Source organism: Furipterus horrens, unplaced genomic scaffold, assembly GCF_987537825.1.
Source record: "Furipterus horrens unplaced genomic scaffold, mFurHor1.1.pri manual_scaffold_2, whole genome shotgun sequence".
Taxonomy (NCBI): Eukaryota; Metazoa; Chordata; class Mammalia; order Chiroptera; family Furipteridae; genus Furipterus; species Furipterus horrens.
This window is the reverse complement of record NW_028327172.1, coordinates 162,986,075-163,006,760: the sequence shown is the minus strand read 5'-3', so window position 1 is coordinate 163,006,760 and position 20,686 is coordinate 162,986,075. Positions and strand designations below refer to the sequence as shown.

At 38.9% G+C, this 20,686-nt stretch overlaps 1 protein-coding gene across 1 annotated transcript in view; it reads left to right on the top strand.

Annotated features, from left to right (window-relative positions):
* Positions 1 to 20,686, top strand: part of LOC150019847 (serine-protein kinase ATM-like) — a 174,450-nt gene that overhangs the window by 132,393 nt on the left and 21,371 nt on the right. The window contains exons 55-58 of the mRNA XM_090266710.1: positions 10,864 to 11,004; positions 11,730 to 11,846; positions 18,100 to 18,249; positions 20,121 to 20,286. Of these exons, the coding sequence (XP_090122836.1) occupies positions 10,864 to 11,004; positions 11,730 to 11,846; positions 18,100 to 18,249; positions 20,121 to 20,286 (574 nt within the window). The remainder of the gene's footprint in view (positions 1 to 10,863; positions 11,005 to 11,729; positions 11,847 to 18,099; positions 18,250 to 20,120; positions 20,287 to 20,686) is intronic.

Here is a 20,686-nt window from a genome sequence, read left to right as displayed (position 1 = left end):
GTTCCTGTTCTGGTTTGCTTAGTTGGATTTTGTTTGTATTTTTTAGATTCAGTTGTTCATAGGTGTGAGTTTGTTGTCATATTAATGTTCATAATTTTGATCTTTTTCCTAAGTTATTTCCTTTGACATTTCATAAAATTATGGCTTGGTGATGACGAACTCCTTTAGCTTTACCTTGTCTGGGAAACACTTTGTCTGCCTTTCCATTCTAAATGATAGCTTTGCTAGATAAGAGTAATCTTGGTTTTAAGTTCTTGCTTTTCATCACTTTGAATACTTCTTGCCAGTCCCCTCTTGCCTGCAAAGTTTCTTTTGAGAAGTTAGCTGGTAGTCTTATAGGCGCCCCTTTGTAGGTAACTCTCTGCTTTTCTGTTGCTTTTAAGATTCTCTCTTTATCTTGAACCTTTGGCATTTTAATAATGATGTGCCTTGGTGTGGTTCTCCTTGGGTCTTGCTTGTTTGGGACACTCTGTGTTTCCTAGACTTGTATGTCTATTTCCTTCACCAAATATGGGGAGTTTTTCTTCATTATTTTCTCATATAAGCTTTCAATTTCTTTCTCTTCCTCTTCTTCTGGCAGCCCTGTGGTTTGGGTGTTGGCACGTTTAAAGTTGTCCCAAAAGTTCCTAAGCCTCTCCTCATTTTTTTTAAAATTCTTGTTTCCTCATTCTGTACTGGTTCACTGTTTTTTACTTCCTTATGTTCCAAATCATTGATTTGAACCCCGGTTTCCTTCCCTTCACCGTTGGTTTTGTGTGGATTTTCCTTTGTTTCATTTAGCATAACCTTAACTTCTTCCCTTATGCATTTGTCATACTCAAGCATATCTGTCACGCCTGTGAGCATCTTTATCACCAGTGTTTTGAACTATATGTCTGTTAGGTTAGCTGTGTCCTCATCGCTTAGTTCTCACACTGGAACCTTGATCTGTTCCCCCTTTTGGGCCATACCTCTCTGTCTCCTAATCTTGACAGGCTTCTGTGTGTGTTTGTCTCTGTGTCTTAGGTAGAGCTATCGCTCCTGTTACGTTGTTAGGGGCGGAGCCTTAGGGATTCGTCAGTACAGGGCAACCCATTTCACCACACTGTGGCGCTATATGTGTTGTAGGGGTTTGAGAGGGAACAATGCCACTTGCTCAGCACTTGCCCATTTTCCAGGCACTTCCCCTTCCGTATGGGACTAGTGCCTCTGTAGCTGTTGCCCTGGCTGTCATTCCCAGAGTGGGTGGGTCTGTGGACTTTCTAGGACCTTGGGAGCCCTTTAAACAAGTGTACTCTGCTGAGATACCAGCAGTTTCTTCCTCCACCCCAACCCCCACTAGTTTGCACAGGCAGAATCAATGAGGCTTTATTTTCCCAGCCTCTGGGACTGTAAGCTGTGCTGTCTGGTCTGGTCTGGTGCTGGTGCTGGGAGCACTCCCCAGGTGTCCCCCCTGACTTTTTAAAACGTGTGACTGCGCTATCCTCCAGCCTGCCGCTGCTGCATCTGCTGCCGCCACCACACCGCATCCTCTCCCCTCCAGCTCCGCCCCTTCTACCTGTCTGGATGAGTATTTTTACTTTCTATCTTTGTTTGTTGGACTTCCATGCAGATCAATTTTCTGGAACTTCTCGTTGTCTCAAGTTTTGAGGTACAGTAGTCCCTCTCTATATCGTGGTTCACTTATCACGGCCTCACTATATCACGGGATTTTTAAAAATATTATATATAATTTTTTATCGTGGATTTTTCCCTATATCACGGGATTTTGCAGTACTGTATACTTATGTTGTTAAAGTTATGTAGGTTTAACAGTGTAGAATAAATGTAAGGTTTCTATTTTGCAGGGGTGGGGGGCTGTCTAGAACATAATACCCGCAGTAAGTGAGGGAATACTATAGTTGTATTCCTTCTTAGTTTTGTAGGGAGACGCAGTATCTCTATCTAGGTCTCCATATTGGCTGGAAGTCTACCTTACTATGTTTTTGTTGAGTAGTTTACTGTTTCTCAGATGACTGAACATACAAGTACTATAAAGAAATGAACCCTGATTTTTCAATAATTTTTCAGTGGTACTATTCTAATTTTGTATGCCCTACTTTTATTGAGAGATATGTAAGGAGGTACTGTTTTTAATGTCATTTTAAAAAATTTTTATTTATTGTTTTTTTTTAATTACAGATGTCCCACTTTTTCCACTATTGTTCTCCCCCCACCCCACCTTGTTATCCTTGTCCATAGGTAATTCATACTACTTTCTTGACTAAGACCCCTTCCCTTTTCTCCCCTTGCCCCCGTTTTTCCTCCCCCCTGTCACTGTCAGTCTGCTCCTCCTTTACTTTCTTCTGGTTCTGTTTTGCTCATTCGTTTCTGTTGTTCAATAGTTTCATGTATTAGGTGATATCATATGGTATTTGTTTTTTGTTGCCTGGCTTATTTCACTAAGCATAATGCTCTCCAGTTCCATCACGTTGCAAATGGTAGGAGTTCCTTCTTTCTCTCTGCTGCACAGTATTCCATTGTGTAAATGTACCACAGCTTTTTAATCCACTCATCTACAAATGAGTACTTAGGTTGTTTCCAGCACTTGGCTATTGTAAATAGCACTGATGTGAACATAGGGGTGCATAGGTTCTTTTGAATTGGTGTTTCAGGATTCTTTGGATATAATCCTAGCAATGGAATTGCTGGGTCAAAAAGCAGGTCCATTTTTAGTTTTTTTGAGGAAATTCCATACTGTTTTCCATAGTGGCTGTACCAGTCTGCATTCCTACCAGCAGTGCACTGGGGTTCCCTTTTCTCCACATCCTTGCCAGCACTTGATGTTTGTTGATTTGATGGTCTTGGCCATTTTGACGTGTGTGAGTTCGTATCTTATTGTGGTTTTTATTTGCATCTCTGTGATGGCTAGTGATGTTGAGCATTTTTTCCAATGCCTATGGACCCTCTGTATGTCCTCTTTGGAGGAGTCTTTGTTCAGATACTTTGCCCATTTTTTAATTGAGTTGTGTGTCTTCTTGGTGTTGAGTCATATAAGTTCTTTATATATTTTGGAAATCAATCCCTTGTCTTAGGTATCATTGGCAAATATGTTTTCCCATATTGCTGGTTCCATTTTCATCTTGCTGAGCAGAAACTTTTTTGTTTGATGTAGTGCCACTTGTTTATTCTTCCCTTTATTTCCCTTGCCTTAGGAGATATGTAGGTGAAAATACTGCTACATGGGATATCTGAAGTTTTCTTGCCTATTTTTTCCTCTAGGGCTTTTATGGTGTCACGGCTTACATTTGAGTCTTTGATCCATCTTGAGTTTATTCTGGTGTGTGGTGTAAGTTGGTGGTCTAGTTTCATTTCTTTTGCACGTCCCTCACTCGTTCTCCCAACACCATTTGTTGAAGAGGCTTTTTTCACTCCATTTGATGTTCCTTCCCCCTTTGTCAAATATTAATTGACCATATAGACCTGGGTTTATTTCTAGACTCCCTATTCTGTTCCATTGATCTATATGTCTGTTCTTATGCCAGTACCAGACCGTTTTGATTACAATGGCCTTGTAGCATAGTTTGGTATCAGGTATTGTGATTGTGCCTACTGAGTTCTTCTTACTCAAGATGGCTCTGGCTATTTGGGGTCTCTTTGGTTCCATATAAATGTTTGAAATATTTGTTCTAGGTCTGTGAAATATGTCATTGGTATGTTAATAGGGATTGCGTTGCATCTAAATTGTTTTGGGTAGTATGGACATTTTAATGATGTTGATTCTTTTCATCCATGAACATGGTATGTGCTCCCATTTATTTGTATCTTCCTTAATTTCTTTCTTCAAGGTTATGTATGTAGTTTTCTGAGTACAGGTCTTTTACCTCCTTGGTTAAGTTTATGCCTAGGTAATTTACTTTTCTTTTTGCTATAGTAAATGGGATTTTTTTTTCCTGTTTCTATCTGATATTTTTTTGTTCGTGTACAGAAATGCCTTTGATTTCTGATTATTGACTTTGTACCCTGCTATTTTGCCGAATTCACTTATTAGGTCGAATAGTTTTATCGTGGAGCCTATAGAATTTTCTATGTACACTATATGTCATCTGCAAATAATGACAGTTTTACTTCCTCTTTTCCAATTTGGATGCCTTTTATTTCTCTTTCTTGTCTGATTGCTGTGGCTAGAACTTCCAAGACTATGTTGAATAGGAGTGGAGAGAGTAGACATCTTTGTTTTATTCCTGATCTCAGGAGGAATGTATTTAGTTTTTGCACATTATGATGTTGGCTTCAGGTTTCTCTTACATGGCCTTATTATATTGAGGTATGCTCCCTCTATTCCCATTTTTCTGAGTGTTTTCATCATATATGGGTGTAGTACTTTATCAAATGCATTTTCAGCATCTATTGATAAGATCATGTGATTTTTGTCTTTCATTTGTTTATGTGGTATATTACATTTATTGATTTGCAAATATTAAACCATGTTTACATCCCTGGGATAAATCTCACTTCATCATGGTGTATGATCTTTCTAATGTGTTGCTGGATAAAGTTTGCCAATGTTTTGTTGAGGATTTTAGCATCTGTGTTCATCAGCAATATTGGCATGTAGTTTTCTTTGTTGTGTCTTGACCTGGTTTTGAAATTAGGGTAATACTGGCTGCATGAAAATCATTTGGGAGACTTCCCTCTTCTTGGTTTTTGAAATAGTTTGAGAAGGGTGTTTCGTAAAATTCATCTGTGAAGCCATTGGGTCCAGAGGTTTTGTGTGAGGCAGTTTTTTTATTACTCCTTCAGTTTCACTAGTTACTATCAGTCTGTTCAGGCTTTCTGCTTCTTCTTGATTCAGTTTTGGAATATTATATGTTTCCAGAAATTTGTCCATTTCATCTAGGTTGTCAAATTTCTTATTATACTGTTGTTTATAGTAATTTCTGAGTCCTTTGTATTTTTGTTGTATTGGTTGTGATTTCTTTTCTTTCATTTCTGATTTTATTTATTTGGGTCTTCTCTCTTTTTTTCTTGATGAGCCTGGTTAAAGGCTTGTCTATTTCATTTATCTTTTCCAAGAACAAGCTACTGGTTTTTTTGATCTTTTGAATTGTTTGTTTAGTCTCCATGTCATTTAATTCTGCTCTGATCTTGATGATTTCCTTTCTTCTACTCGCTCTGGGCTTTGTTTATTGTTGTTCCTCTAGCTCTTGTAGCTGTAGGGTTAGATTTTTTATTTGAAATTCTTTTATCCCTTTTTGGTAGGCCTGTATTGCTATGAACTTTTCTCTCAGGACTGCTTTTACTGTATCCCTTAGGTTTTGGTATGTTGTGTGTTCATTATCATTTGTTTCCAGAAATTTTTTATTACTTCTCTAATGTCATTGTTAACCCATTAATTATTTAATAGTATGTTATTCATTCTCCATGAGTTTGAATGTTTTTGAGTTTTTTTCCTTAAGATTGATGTCCAGTTTCAAGCCATTCTGATCTGAGAAGATGCTTCATATAATTTCAATTTTCTTAAATTTCTTGAAGCTTATTTTATGTCCTACCATGTGGTCTATCTTTGAGAATGTTCTATGTGCACTTGGAAAGAATGTATACTTTACTTCTTTGGGGTGAAAAATTCTATATATATCAATTAAGTCCATTTGATCTAGAGGATTATTCAGTTCCTCAATATCCTTGATTTTTCTTTGCTTTGAAGATCTGTCCATTGTTGACAGTGGGGTATTAACGTCCCCTACTATGAGTATGTTGCTGTCTATATCCTTCTTGAAACCCTTCAAGATTTTCCTTATATATTTGGGTGCTCCTATGTTGGGTGCTTATATGTTTACCACGGTTGTATCTTCGTGATTGATTGTTCCCTTAAGTATTATGAAATGTCCCTCTTTGTCTCTTTATGGCCTTTACAGTGAAATATGTTTTGTCTGATATAAGTATTGCTACCCCCGATTTTTTTTTTTATGTCCATTTGCTTGACATATGTTTTTCCATCCCTTCACTTTCAATCTGTGTAGTAGATCTTTTGTTCTGAAGTGGGTCTCTTGTAGAAAGTATATATGTGGGTCATGCTTTCTAATCCATTCTGCTACCCTGTGTCTTTTTATTGGTGCATTTAATACATTTACATTTAAGGTTACTATTGATAGGTACTCATTCATTGTCATTTTTCCCCTTTGTACTTGTGTTCCTCTCTCTCTCTCTGTTTCTTCATTTTCTTAAAACAGTCCTTTTAGCAATTTATGCAATACTGGTTTGGTGGAGATGTATTCTTTTAGCCTTCTTTTGTCCGGGAATGAGAGCCTTGCTGGGTAGAGTAGTCTTGGTTTTAGGCCTTTGTTTTTCATTGCTTGGAATATTTTTTGCCATTCCCTCTGGCTTCTAATGTTTCTTTTGAGAAATCAGTTGATAGGCTTATCAGAGCTCCCTTGTGTGTTATTAGTTGTTTCTCTCTTGTTGTTTTTATAATTATCTTGTCTTTCAGTGTTGCCATTTTAATTATGATGTCTTAGAATGGGCCTGTTTGGGATCATCTTCATTGGGACCCTCTGTGCTTCCTGGACTTGCATGAGTTTTTCTTTCTTCAAGTTAGGGAAGTTTTCTGTCATTACTTTTTTCAAACAGGTTTTCTATCTGTTGCTCCTCTTTTTCTCCTTCTTGTATTCCCTGATACAGATATTATTATGTTTCATGTTGTCCAGCAGCTGTCTTAGAACCTCTTCATTCTTTTTCAGTCTTTTTTTGTTTTATTACATTGTCCTCCAGCTTGCTGATCTGATCTTTTGCTTCCCCTTGCCTGCTTTTAATTCCTTCTACTGTGTTCTTAAATTCAGAAATTCTATTCTTCATTTCCTCCTGGCTCTTATTGATAGCTTGTATGTCCTTTTTCACGCTGGTGTAATTCTCAGTAAGTTTCTTGTAGTTTCCCTAGGGTTCTTTATAGTTTTTTTCAGCTCACTGAGCTCATCGAACTTCCCTATAATCCATCTTTTGAATTCCATGTCTGATAGTTTGCTTTCCGCTATTTCATTTAGCACTCTTTCTGGGGATTCCTCCTTTCCTTATGATGTGGTTTTTTTTCTATGTCTTCCCATTTTTTGTGACTCTTCTTGTTTCTGCTTCTTAGATTGATTTACACTTCCTGGATCTGCCCCTGGTGGAGTCAGATCCTGTACCAGTCTAGGCCTAGGCAGCCTGTTGGAGACTACCAGAGACCTACTACCTTTGTCTGTCTCCTTTAGTTGTTAATCTATTCAATCTGTGATCAGCAGTCAGGCTTAAGCACCAAGGGCGGGGCATATTAATTCCTGTGGTTCAAGGCTTTTTCTTCCCCTCAGACTGATGTCACTTGGAGGGGAGTGGTCTGCCTGCAGTATGCGGAATGAGTCAGAACTGGCACCCAGTCGGCTGCTCCCTCAGTTCTCTCCCCAAAGCCACTGCCCCAGACTCTCCCCCAGTGTCTCTGGTCCTCTCTGCCCTCCCTCTGCTTGAGCCCTTGTTTAGTGGGAGCCAAAATATCCTCGCGTATGATCCTTTTAAGAGCTCTTTGTCTCCAGCTGTTTCTTTCAGGCCAGCAAAAAAACACAAACCTGCAGCTTTTCACTTTTTAAAGGTGGAATATACTTTACTTTCTGCTCTGTTGCTGTAGGCTGGGAAGCCCAGCTGGGAGTCTAGATCCTGCCCTTCCCAGGGGAAGTCCCAGCTGCTGATCTGCCTCTCAGTCCCTTCAGCTGCCACCCATGGGAGCCCAGCCAGCCCTTCCACATCTCCGTACTTCCTACCAGTCATGTTGCAATGAAGTGGCCTTTTGTGTCTCTCCGTGGTTATAAGACTTCTCTCCAGCTAGTATTCAGTTAGTTATTCCAGTTGATATCTGCACAGTGTAGTTGCAGTACCATATTGGTCTTGGGAGGAGGTCAGTGCAGCTTCCATTTGCTCCTCCGCCATCTTGTATCCTGTCCATTCTTTTATCTGTCATTACATTTTTAAACAGGTTTTCTATTCCTTGTTTCCCTTCTTTTCCCTCTGGTATCCCTATGGTATGGAAATTGTTACATTTTGTGTTGTCTGGCAGCTTTCTTAGACCTTCTTTACCTTTTTCAGTCTTCTTTTGTTTTGTTGCACTCCCAGCTCGCTGATCCAATCCTCTACTTCCTCTTACCTGCTTTTTAATTCCTTCTACTGTGTTTCAGTTCAGAAATTGTATTCTTCGTTTCCACCTGGCTCTTATTGATAGTTTCTATGTCCTTTTTTTTTTAGGGAAAGGAAAAAGGATTGAGTAGCCCATTGGAACAAGGGATGGGGGGAAGGGGAAAAGGAGGGGAGCAGGAGGACACTCCTAGTCTACCTCGAGGGCCGATTGGAGTCTCCTTTCTGTCTTTTTTAATGCTAGTGTAGTTTGAAGTAAGTTTCTTGTAGCTTCCCTGGAGTTCTTTGTAGTTTCCCTGAAGGTCTCTGTAATTCCCCTGGAGTTCGTTGTCATTTTCTCTTTGTCAAGTTCATTGAGCTTCATTATAACCATTCGTTTGAATTCCATGTCTGATAGTTTGCTTGCTTCTGTTTCATCTTATACTCTGAGGATTCTCCTTTTTCCCTTACATTGTCAGGTTGTTTCTTTGTCTCCCCATTTTAGGTGACTCTTCTTGTTTGTTTTTGTTTCTTAGATTTGTCTGCTTTGATTTCCCACCTTTGTGGTGTGACTTCTGTAATAGGAGACCTAGAGTATTCAGTGGTGCAGTCTCTTTGACCTTGTGAGCTTGATGCTCTTGGGATGCCCTTTATGCCATTTGTTTAGGCTCTCTGGTTGTATTTCAGTGTTGGTGGTTATTGAGTTGTTCTTTGGTGGGACCTTCCCTCTGACTAGCTGATTAAGAGTCACTTGGCCCACCATGTCTTGAATTCTTTTGTGGATATGCTGTTAAAACATAAGTGCACAACCCAGGTACCCTCAAAAATATCCCCCATTCACAATCACACTGTCAGTAGCAAATGAGCCAGTGTTAATATATATGTAAAGAGATTAAGACTATCATACTAAAGGACAAACAGATAAGGGTTGACTAACTGAAAGAAAGATGATTTTTGAGAGGGAAGGTGGAAGAACAATAATAGTAGCGAGTAGGGACAGGCAATGTGAGATAGTAAGTAAATTTACATTGTATGTTGAAAAGGGGAGGGAAGAAAGCAGAATGAAGTAAGAGAGGAGAAGCGTATATTATTAGGTTTATACAGAAGTTATATAATATATATTTAGTGTGATGTAACATGAAACAAAGCAAAAAATAATAATAAAGAAGAATAAGAGGAAGGAAAAGTAGAAAACAGATTAGAGAAAAAGCATCTCCCCAGTACTATGGACAGCCTTCGGGCTATGATTGATATAGGTGGGATGGGAATAAGAGGGGGGAAAAAGAAAGAAAGAAAAATTTAAGAGATGTCCAAAGGAAAGGGAAGTGAATTTGAGATGATATAGGGGATAGGTATCCTAAGAATGAAGAATGAAAACGAGGCTAAAAGAGGGAAAAAATTTCAAATGTAAGCTGAAAGAAGGGTTGGAGGAAGTTATTAATGGAGTGTGAGGGTGCAGGGCTATAGGATTTGAAATACTGAAAGAGTCATAGTAGGAAAAGGTAGAATTTAAGGCAAAAGTAAGAAAAGGAGTTGGATGTTAAAGTGGGGTAATAAAAGGGAGGAGTAACATGATATTTGGAATGAACTATAACAACTAGCGACTTAAAATGCATAAACTGGGAGAACAAGAAAATAACTCGTGAAGAATACCACGGTTGAATTCATCTCAGTAATATCTGGTTTTCACTGCTTTCTTCTATTTCTGGATCTGCCCCTGGTCAAAGTTCCATGGGTTTCATACCTTCCTTTCTGGCTCTCTGGCTGTGAGGAGATCTAGCTGGATTCTGGAGCTGCTATTCTCTTACTCGTGGGTCTGCCGACCTCTCTCTTTACTGCAGCTCTCCGCTGTGAGCCTCACTGAGTTGGGTCCCCCTGACTGGTCCTGTGGTACCCTCTAGCCCTCTTCCATTTTTGTTCAGCAGCACTACTGTGCCAGTGCGCTGGTGCCACGCCCATATATTCCTTGCCAAGTCTCGGGTCTTGTTTCAGCTCTTCTTCCAAAAAAGTCTATGTGTGGCTTCCAGACTGCAGCACTGGTTTGCGTTTTGTTTAGCAGAGAGAGCCCTTGTGTGCACAGGCTTGCCAGCTTGGGGGTCCCTACCAAGTCTCAGGTCCCATCTCAGCTTTCCTTCTAAAAGAGTCTCAGTTGGGCCCTTCTCTCCATGCTCTCCCCTGCTCCAAAATTCACACAGTCTCTCGCAGTCGGGCTGGCCTCTGTCTTCCCGCGCCTCTGACTGTTTCACCAAAACTTCTCACAGACTCACTCCCGGATGTTGCTGGTCAGGGCACCCATATGTGGTGGGAGCGCAGTTTCCAAGCAGGTATCTGATAATGAGCCAGTCAGCAGCTTACCCTATACGGTGTGGTGGAGGTGCTGAGCTGGGAAGCTTGGTGACTCTGCTTGGAGAGTGCAGGCTGAGCTTTCTGCCCTCTTGCACGCTGCTCCCATGCTCCAGTTCCTGTTCGCCTTATCTGAAAGCTGCTCTCACTCCGCTCAGTGTTTGTACTCCAAGTCCTTCCACAAGGAGCAAGCAGACAACACTGCTACCTACTCCGCCGCCATCTTTTCTGCTCTTTGTCAATTTTTAAAAGCTTTTCGATGTCAAATATTCTCTGTCATTTAACAGAAAGTTAAAATTATAGCTTCAGTTCTTAACCAACAGCACCTTGTCATTTACTGCTGTTTAACATAATTATTAATCACAATTCATTTTTATATAGATGCAAGTAGTGTGTCTGACCTATTATCGTATTTGTATTTTTTATTAGGTGGACCCCACAGGAGTATATGGAAATCTGGTGACTATACAGTCATTTAAAGCAGAATTTCGTTTAGCAGGAGGTGTAAACTTACCAAAAATAATAGATTGTGTGGGCTCTGATGGCAAGGAAAGGAGACAGCTTGTCAAGGTGAGACTTCCCTTCTATGGTGTGTGGTTCTTCAAGAGTTTACTGAAAAAAGTCAAAGAGAAACTATAGTTGATATTTTCTTCCTGCTTTATTGGTGTCTTTAGTTTTATTCTGAAAAATTATAGGTAAGAAAACTTATAGAGTAGAAATACATTATTTTTTAGAAGTAGAATGCTTTTCTATATTTTTTTGTATTTCTGAAAGATCATCATTATACCAATTGATTGAAGTTAAAAGAATATTTTTAACGTGTACAGACATGATGAGGTTAACATTCAGCTCGCTCGTTATACAAAAGATATTTGGGGGGTTGTTTATTTTCTTGAATAGTTCAAGTTGAAGGTCCTTGCTTCAGTATCCTAAGCCTGGTACTATGCTGAGTGCTATCAGATGTAGCAGAAAGGGACAGCATTCCTCTTTTACTCTGTTCAAAAGCTGCCTGGGCCTTGCTGAGGAGTTGAGTAGTGGGGAGACAACTGTGTTGTCCCACCCAAGTAGTTTGCAGCTGACATCAGGTGGAGGAATTCCAGTTAGTCTAATCACAACAGCAACTAGGGAGAACTTCTTTCGCCTTAGTCTTAATTCTTTGAGACACTGTTAAGAGAAGCACTGACGCTCGGGTTGATTTCTCAGTGCCCTTCCACTGTTTTCAGATGACCTTTGATATGGTTTTTTAATAAGAAAACGAACTGTGCTTAGTTATTTGTGTTTTGATTTTCCTGAAGGGCCGGGATGACCTGAGACAAGATGCTGTCATGCAGCAGGTGTTCCAGATGTGTAACACATTACTGCAGAGAAACACTGAGACGAGGAAGAGAAAATTGACTATCTGCACATACAAGGTCACTAGTTTATACTTTTGCTGCTTCCCCAAGAACATAAAAATGATGTCATTATGCAGACCAGGGGGTCAGAAAGTATTTTTCTATGAAGCACAAGATAGTAAACATTTGAGACTTTATGGGCCACAAAAGGTCTTCACATATTCTTTACATTTTCTTTAGAACCCTTTTAATCTGAAACTCCATTCTTACCTCACAGGCTTCATAAAACAGCCTGCAGCTGGGTTTGGTCTAAGCCATAGATTGCCACCTCTGATTTAGCCTCAGAGCTTGCTTGCTTTCTTTTTTTAAGAGGGCTCGTTAATATTGATTGCAGTTAGATGTTTCTTTTAATCAACTAAAGTATTTTTTCCTTATCTTTAACATTTGGTCTTATTTCTGGTATAAAAGTACTCTTAAGAAGAAATGGGCTTTTAAATTTGTTAATTTTCGACCAGGTAATAAGTTTGCATGGTTCAAAAATCCAACAGTTGAAAAAGATATGAAAAGAGAAGCCGTCTCTCACCCTTAATCCTATCAACTTTATCCACTCCACTTCTTTCTTATCTCTATAAGTACTATTTTCATTTGTTTCCAGGTTATAAAAATAGAATATGTGAATATATTTCACTTTTATCCCCATTTCTTAGAAAAAAGACAACATACATATGTTGTTTCTAATTTAACTATATTATAGAGGTCTGTCTCATTTTTCGAGAGCTTCATTTTGTGTATTACATGATTATTATAAAAGCCCTTATTGTATAAAGTGGGCATTTCTGTCATTAGTAGTCTTTTGCTATTGCAAACAGTGCTATGCTGCAGTGAATGACATTGAATATATAATTTTTCATATATACATATATATATATGCAGGCCAGTTTGTGGGATCCATTTCTGAAAGTTTTGTCATGGGTCAGATGATAAGTGCGCCTGATGCCAGGTTGCACCCAGGGAGGCGAAGGGAGGCCTCAGCCCAAATCAGGTTCTTATCACGGAACAAGAAGGAATCTGAGAGCATGACAGAAAAATTCAGCAAAGCACAGTAAACTTATTAAAGCTATAGAATGCATTCAGAAAGTGACAGTGGGCGACCTCAAAGAATGAGACATGCTGATGGGGTCTGGCTGGAAGGCTTTTATTAAACACGGGGTAAGGTTGTCTTTGGCTTTTGAAGCTGGTGGGGGGTCACTGCCAACTATGGTCATCCTTGCCTCTCCTTTCCAGATAGTAGTTTCTTTTTGGTCCTCTCAATTACACAAAATTGGGGATAGGGAGAAGGGGAACAGGTGGTCACTGAAAGGTACATCTGTGATGTTCCAGCCAAGCTGGAGAAGAGGAGGTGTAGATCTTAAGGCTTTCATTTCCTATTCTTTCCTGCTTCACACCTCTTTTGGGGAAAGATACTGTCAGATTACCCATGTGGCAGGATGTACCAATTTGCATCTCCTCCAGCAGTTTGCCTGAGAGGACAGTTTTCAAGTCAAGTTATTCTATTAGTTAGTCATCTTTGATCCCTACACTGAATGCTTATTTAGGATGTTTACATTTTAAATAATAACAGTTCTGAAGGGCCTATTTTCCATAGGTGTGTCCTTTTTGATTTCATCCTGTATCTCCTATTTGCCCTTTATCCTATTACTTCTGTAACAAGATTTATTTGTTTGTTCATTGTTCGTGGGTCTGTGAAGATACAAACAAATTAAGGAAGTGTATGAATAATTCACTATGTAGTACAGAAGCAGCCTTTAGAGACACTCATGGCAGCCCCATGTCTATGTGTTTCTTACACCCACAAAATGATACATACCAGAAAGTGCTTGTTTTCTCTAGCAAGTTCACTCTGCCTATCTGAGAAGTATCTTAACCACTAACTAATACTAGTTTAAATATATAATTGAAAAAAGTCCCTCTCATAGTAATAAAAAGTATTGCCTGCATGAAAAAATTATAAAAATATAACAAAAAGAGTAAAGGAAAACTAAAATAAGAGAATGCTACCGTGTCTTAAATAAGAAGACATTGAAAAATGTCTGCACATTTCAAATGAATGTATGGACAGTGAAATTCCAATGAAATTTTTTATTACTTTAAAAAATGGTTTAAAAGTTTATCTTGCGGCCCTGGCCAGGTAGCTCAGTTAGTTAGAGCATCTTCCCTACATGCCAGGGTTGCAGGTTGGATCCCCTTTCAGGGCACACAGAAGAATCAACCAATGAATGCATAAATAAGTAGAACAACAGATCTCTCTCTCTCTCTGTCTCCCTCTCTCTCTCTCTCTCTCTCTCTCTCTCTCTCTCTCTCTCTCTCTCTCTCTCTCCCCTCCCATCCCCCTCTCCTGCTCTCCCTCCCTCCTTCCCTTCCTCTCTATCAAATCAATAAATGAAAAAAATGTTTTAAGTTTATCTTGAAAAATATATTGCGAGAGTGACTAAACTGTCTTTTTTTTTTTTTTAATGTGTTTTATTGATTATAATATTACATTTGTGCCAATTTCCCTTCCCTCTGCTCCCCTCCACCCGGTGGCCCCCCTCCCTCCAGTTGTCCCCCCCTTTTAGATCATGTCCATTAGTTGTGCATACAGTTCTTCTCAACCTCTCTCTGTCTATTCCATTCCCTCCTACCATGATCCTTAATGCCTATATCATCTCCCTCCCTCTCCCCATTCCCCCTCCCTGTTGACCTCCCCCCAATATGTTCCCCGTATCTATAGTTCTTTTTCCAGTCTCGTTGCCTGTTTAGTTTGCCTTTGTTTCAATTCCCTAGCTTCTGTTGTTTCTTGTGATGCAGTTTTCATTTTAGATTTCATTGTCTTGATCCTCCTTTTTCTAAACCAGTCCCTTTAACATCTCATATAACAGTGGTTTGGATCTAATGAACTCTTTCAGTTTTATTTTGTCCTGGAAACACTTTCTCTGTCCTTCTATTCTGAATGACAATTTCGCTGGATAGAGTATTCGTGGTTGTAGGTTTTGGATTTTCATTACTTTGAATATTTCTTGCCAGTCCCTTCTTGCCTGCAGGGTCTCCCTTGAGAAGTCAGCTGATAGTCTAATTGGGACCCCTTTGTACATAATTCTTTTCTTCTCTCTTGCTGCTTTTAAGATTCTCTCTTTATCTTTAATTTTTGACATTTTGATTATAATGTGTCTTGGAGTGGTTCTCCCTGGGTCCAGTTTTTTTGGAACTCTCTGTGCTTCCTGGACCTGTAAGTCTATTTCCTTCCCCAAGTCTGGGAAGTTCTCCTTTATTATATTTTCACTCAATTTTTCAAGTTCTAGTTCATCTTCCTCGCTCTCTGGCAAACCAATGATTCTTATGTTGGGCCTTTTATAGCTGTCCCAGAGGTTTCTGATCCTCTCGTCGTTGCTTCCCATTTCCTCTCGCTGCATTGGTTGACTGCTTGTTCCTTCTCCATATTCCAGTTTGTTGAAATGAACTCTGGATTTTTTTTCCTCACCATCTGTCTCGTATGTGGTTTTGTTCCTTTCGTTATGAGTGTTTTTCGCTTCTTTCTCATCTTTTTCCAAATCTTTTGTTAATTCTGTAAGCCACCTGATAACAATGGCCCAGAACTGATCATCTGACAGGTTTCTTATCTGTTCATCTGTCAGGTTCTCCATCTGTTGCCTGGTGAGCTGTGCCACCGGGATTTCTATAGTTGTCTGCCTCATTTTGACAGATGCGTTTTGTTTTCTTGGGCCGGCTGTAGGGGGCAGTGCCTGTGTACTCGTAATGACCCAGCGACCGGCGCCCTTTGGCAGCCTTTCTCGCTGCGCCGTGGTGCTTTGTCGTCACAGGCCAGCGACCGGCGCCTGTCCGCGACCTATTTCGCAGCCCTGTGGCGCTTTCTTTGGGGGCGGGGGTCCAAGATGGATTCACACAGTTATTCCTCTAGGAGACCGGGATCCGCCCTCCCGCCCCCCTGGGCCTCACTGTTCAAGGCGATGTGGTGGCTGCTTTCCCCAGCGTTGGGGTCGCGAACTGCCGGGGGATCGACTGCAGCCGGGGTTGTTCTCCCCGCCGCTGTCCCAGGTGCGACCGCAAACAGCTCCGCCCCCTTTCTCTCGTCCTACCTGCCCAAAGAGCGCCGCTGGTTTATAACTTCATATGTTGGGCTTCCGTGTAGTTTTATTTTCTGGAATTTCTAGTTATCCTTTGTTTTGAAGTAGTTGTATTCCTCTCTAGTTGTAGAGGGAGACCTAGCGCGTCCGTCTAAGCCTCCATCTTGGCCGGAAGTCCCTAAACTGTCTTTGATGAAAGTAATAGGTGAGAGTAGACTTTATCCAGTTATACTTAAGCAAATGGTAAAGCTTTAGTAATGATGATGGTATGGTTTGTGGCATAAGAATGGACAAATTAAAATGAATAAGTAGCCTTAAAACAGATGTTTATGTATACATTTATAAGAAAGCAATATATAATTTTGACTTTTAAAAAGTTCCTGGATAAGACTAAAATGCTATTATCACCAAGTATGATGTGATTATGTGCAGTACATGCTTTAAGTTCTTCATAAAGGACCTTATTAAAAAATTATTTATTTTTAATCTTTATTGTATTCTTTTCAAAGTACCTTATTTGTGAAAAATACTGTTAAACTAAAAACTCCCAAGTAGGGGAGAGGGGAAAAAGAAGTTATATCTGCCCTCCAAAATTCTGATTTAGTCAGGCTATTATAATTGAAAACAGAACTTAATTTTGAAACAAATGTATATATAACTCATTTTTTAGTTGGATTGGGATAGAGGCAGGAAGCATATTATTCAAAAGCACCCTTTCTCTTAGACTTCAAGTTTGTGAGAAATTTGTTATGTATAATTTTATAGGATATTAACTAATATAATTGATGCTTTCCATTAGCAATTTTTTAAAAAAGAGCTTGTTAGCCCTCAATAAATGCTAAACAAAAGTTAAACTTAGCCTTTCAAAGCTCAACATTACTCAATAAAATTGTATTAAAGAAAAAATTAAACTTAACAGGCATCATATCACTTGCAAAGTTTGTCAAAACACAGCTTGCTAAGTCGCATCCTCAGAATTTCTAATTCTAGGATGGGACCTGAGAATATGCATTTGTAGCAAGATACCAGGTGATGCCAATGCAGGTGTGGTTCAGGGACCACCCTTTGAGACCTGCCAGTCTTATCACTTTGCTGTCTATTGATCTAGCTTCATTGTGGGACAAAGTTGATGATTAGTGGTCTTCTGCCTAACATATATTTTAGTGATTGCTGAGAAGTTCTTAGAGGGCAAATATACTGTAATGTGAATGAAAGGAAATTTTAATGCTCTGAGTACCAGGCTTTTAGGCAGTAAAGGTGATGACTGAAGAATTGGCTCACAATGGGTTGCAAAAGGTATGGGCTGTAGGTAAATGTCCTGATTTTCTCAGGAAGCAGCTAAAGTTTCCAGGCATGAAAGAGAGAAGGCCTTGACCTAGAATATTTTATTAAATTTATTTTTAAATTTAAATATAGTTGGTATACAGTCTTTTAGTAGTTATATTAGATTCAGGTATACAGAAAATACATGAACATGATGAGCAGTCATCTAGCTGAAGCATCTAGCATGCCATCTTGGGGAGGGGCATGGGGTGAGTGAGGGGTCCAGAGGGAGATTCCTCTCTTCCCCAGCAAATAGGAGAAAATCTTAGGTTTGATAAAGGTATTTAGTGGGTAAAAGGGTGTTTGTTTATATCATTTTCTACATTTTATGTCTGTTTATATTATGTCATAGTTTATAATCTTCCCAGTAAAATTGCTCATTTTATGTTTAGGAATAATTTTTTTTTTCTTTTTTTTTTTGATGACGCTAACAAGACTATAAATCAAAAATACATATACTGGAAATTATAAAGGTATACTAAAACTGAGACCACATTCACTATTTTCCAAAGGGAAATTCTTCAAATTTGTTTGATATTAAAAGTATAAGGAAAGCAGGGTGAATTCCTCTTCCAAATGGAACAAAGTAAATACGGCTCAGTCACAGTGGCGAAGGGTGTCATCAATAAGACTGACTTCTCAAGGGAATCATGGGGACTAAGTGATGGGCTTATTCTCATAAGTCTAAGCAGCAGGATACAAAATCTTACCCTTTGAGTGTAAATATAGTTTTGTTGCTTTTCTCCACGGAGCTTTGTTTCCTGTGGATAGAGAAATAGTAATGCAACTTTGAAAAAATGCTTCACACCACTCTTGATAGTTGAATGATTGCCACATGCTATTTAACGCCCTTCCATAATCGAAAGGTATTTAATCTATAACTTCAGGTGGTTCCCCTTTCTCAGCGAAGTGGTGTTCTTGAATGGTGCACGGGAACTGTCCCTATTGGTGAATTTCTTGTTAACAATGAGAATGGTGCTCATAAAAGATACAGGCCAAAGGATCTCAGTGCCTTTCAATGCCAGAAGAAAATGATGGTAAGTGACACTCAAAAGTGTGAGTTACTGCAAGATTGTTTAATAGCTAATTAAAGCTGATAGTTATCAAATATTATAGAATACAAGAAGTTCTAATTTCAGCAGGCAATTGTTAATGACACTAAGTAAAAGAAAGTAAGCTCACCAGAATGGAAGGGTGAGTGAAAAAGGAACATTTTTAAACTGTAATGTCAACCCTTGTTTGATGAGAAATTTAACATTTTTTAATGTATGCTAATTTGCTTCCAGTTTGGGGCATGCTAATTCTTAACAAAACAAATAAAACATTAAAACTTTTTTAAAGGCATTATGAAATAATTTCTAAATGAAACTAATATAGAGAGCTTCTAAGATATTTACCACATTACACAGGCCATTTGGTCTGACAGTCACTCAGTCATCAACATTTATTGAATTCCTCCTCTATACCAGGTGAGATTTCACAGATGTGAAATTTCAGAGCTGTTATGACTCGTTATTGTACTTAGCCCATTGAAAGGTGAGAAGAAATTCAGAGAATTTCACTTGTCCAAGATCTGTTAGCTAATAAATGGTGGAACAAGAATTTGAACCTTATCTTTCCAAATCTAATATTTATTTACTTTTCCTTTTATTGTGCGGGGTACAGAGAAGGAAGTGGTTAGTGCTACCTGGGACGGGGGAGTGGAGAGAATTAGATTATCAAGAAAGGCGTCATAGGGGAGATGGTGTTTGAGCCAAGTTTCATACATGTATTTGTTTTCCAAAAAGAAGGAGAATACAACAAACAAACAGAAGGAGGCATGAACATGCTATTACAGCATAGACTTAGTCCTTGAAGAGGAGCAGATAAGAGTTTGGAGCAGTGGTCATTAGTCAAAAAAAATTGAGGATTGCTTTATGATATACTAGGAAAATTTTACCTTATCCTGTATGCAATAGAGAACCCTTAAGAATATTAATATCAGACTTTCATTTTAAAAAGATAACTGACAGCACTGTGGGTTATATTTTTGAAAAAGCTGACAAGCATCATGAGGCAGGGGATCAGAACTAAGACTCATAACTGTAGGAATGGAGAATAGGGGGTACCTATGAGAAATATTAAGTAGGCAGAACTGATAGGATTTGGTTGCTGATTATAAGTGGCATTAGTGAAAAAGAGGAATCAGTGGCACCCAGTTTTCTGGTTGGAGTGATGAGGTGAATGGAGAAACTATTAACTGTGTCAAAAAAATAAAGAAAAGTGGCTGAGCTTTACCAAAGTTGAGAAGGTAGATTAGTTTGGATCTGGATGTAATTGATCCAAGTGAAGGTGTTGAGAGGGCAGTTGGAGAAGCACATTAAGCTGGAGCTTAATAAAGATGACCTGGCCAAAGATAGAGATTTGGAAGTCATCAACACATACGTGAGAGTTGAGCCCACTGAAGTCTTCAAGCTTTGCTTCAGGCAAATATTACACTGTAGAGTGAGAAGATGTTAGAGGACAGATTTGAGATGCTTTGCCATCCGTTAGTGATTCTTTCTTCCTTCTATCTCCGTTTCCTATCCCACAGCAAGTGCTGTCATGCCACCTAAGATTATCTGGAGCTACCTTTGTCATTTTCTTGTGTTGACTTCTACTTGGATTACAGGATCATGCTAGTTAGAATTTACTTGAATCAAAAACAGTCACTATTGGTGTGCCTCCTTCCACTAATATTTACATGAAATCCCTAAAGGGATTAGAATTGTTATTAATTGCTTTTATGACCAGACTGCTAGTAGAGATACCTTGTTTATCTCTTTATTGCCTCTGTGTATTATACTATTTTCTATATAGATACTCTTAATAGACTTAAATTAGAAGAACACAATATTGAGGAAATATTTTATGTTTGATCTGTTTAAAGGAAGTGCAAAAGAAGTCTTATGAAGAGAAATATGAAACCTTCATGGATATTTGTCAGAATTTTCAACCAGTTTTTCGTTACTTCTGCATGGAAAAGTTCTTGGATCCAGCTGTTTGGTTTGAGAAACGATTAGCCTATACTCGCAGTGTGGCTACTTCTTCTATTGGTAATCTTATACATTTTAGTAGATTCAGCATTTCCTACATTCTTAGTTGCAGGGGATGATGGTGTTGATGGTGGTTGTCAACCAAACTGTCTTCATCATTAGATTATTAGATTATTGAGTGTCTTATTCATCCTGATTCTTAGCTTCTAATTGTAGCTCTTTTAGCTTTTGCTGGAGAGAATTCTCCTGCCCCAATGTAGGCAAATAAGACTGATTATTCTTCTTTGTTTAGTTGTAAACATGGCTTATTTTCTCTTTCTGAGTTCAATATATTATTTACTGAAATTTTTTTAGGAAAATAATAAAATCCATGATAATACTATATTGTTTTCTGAGATTTAGGGGGGAGTGGGAATAATAAAACCTATGATAACTACATGTAAGGTATTTCCTTTTATTA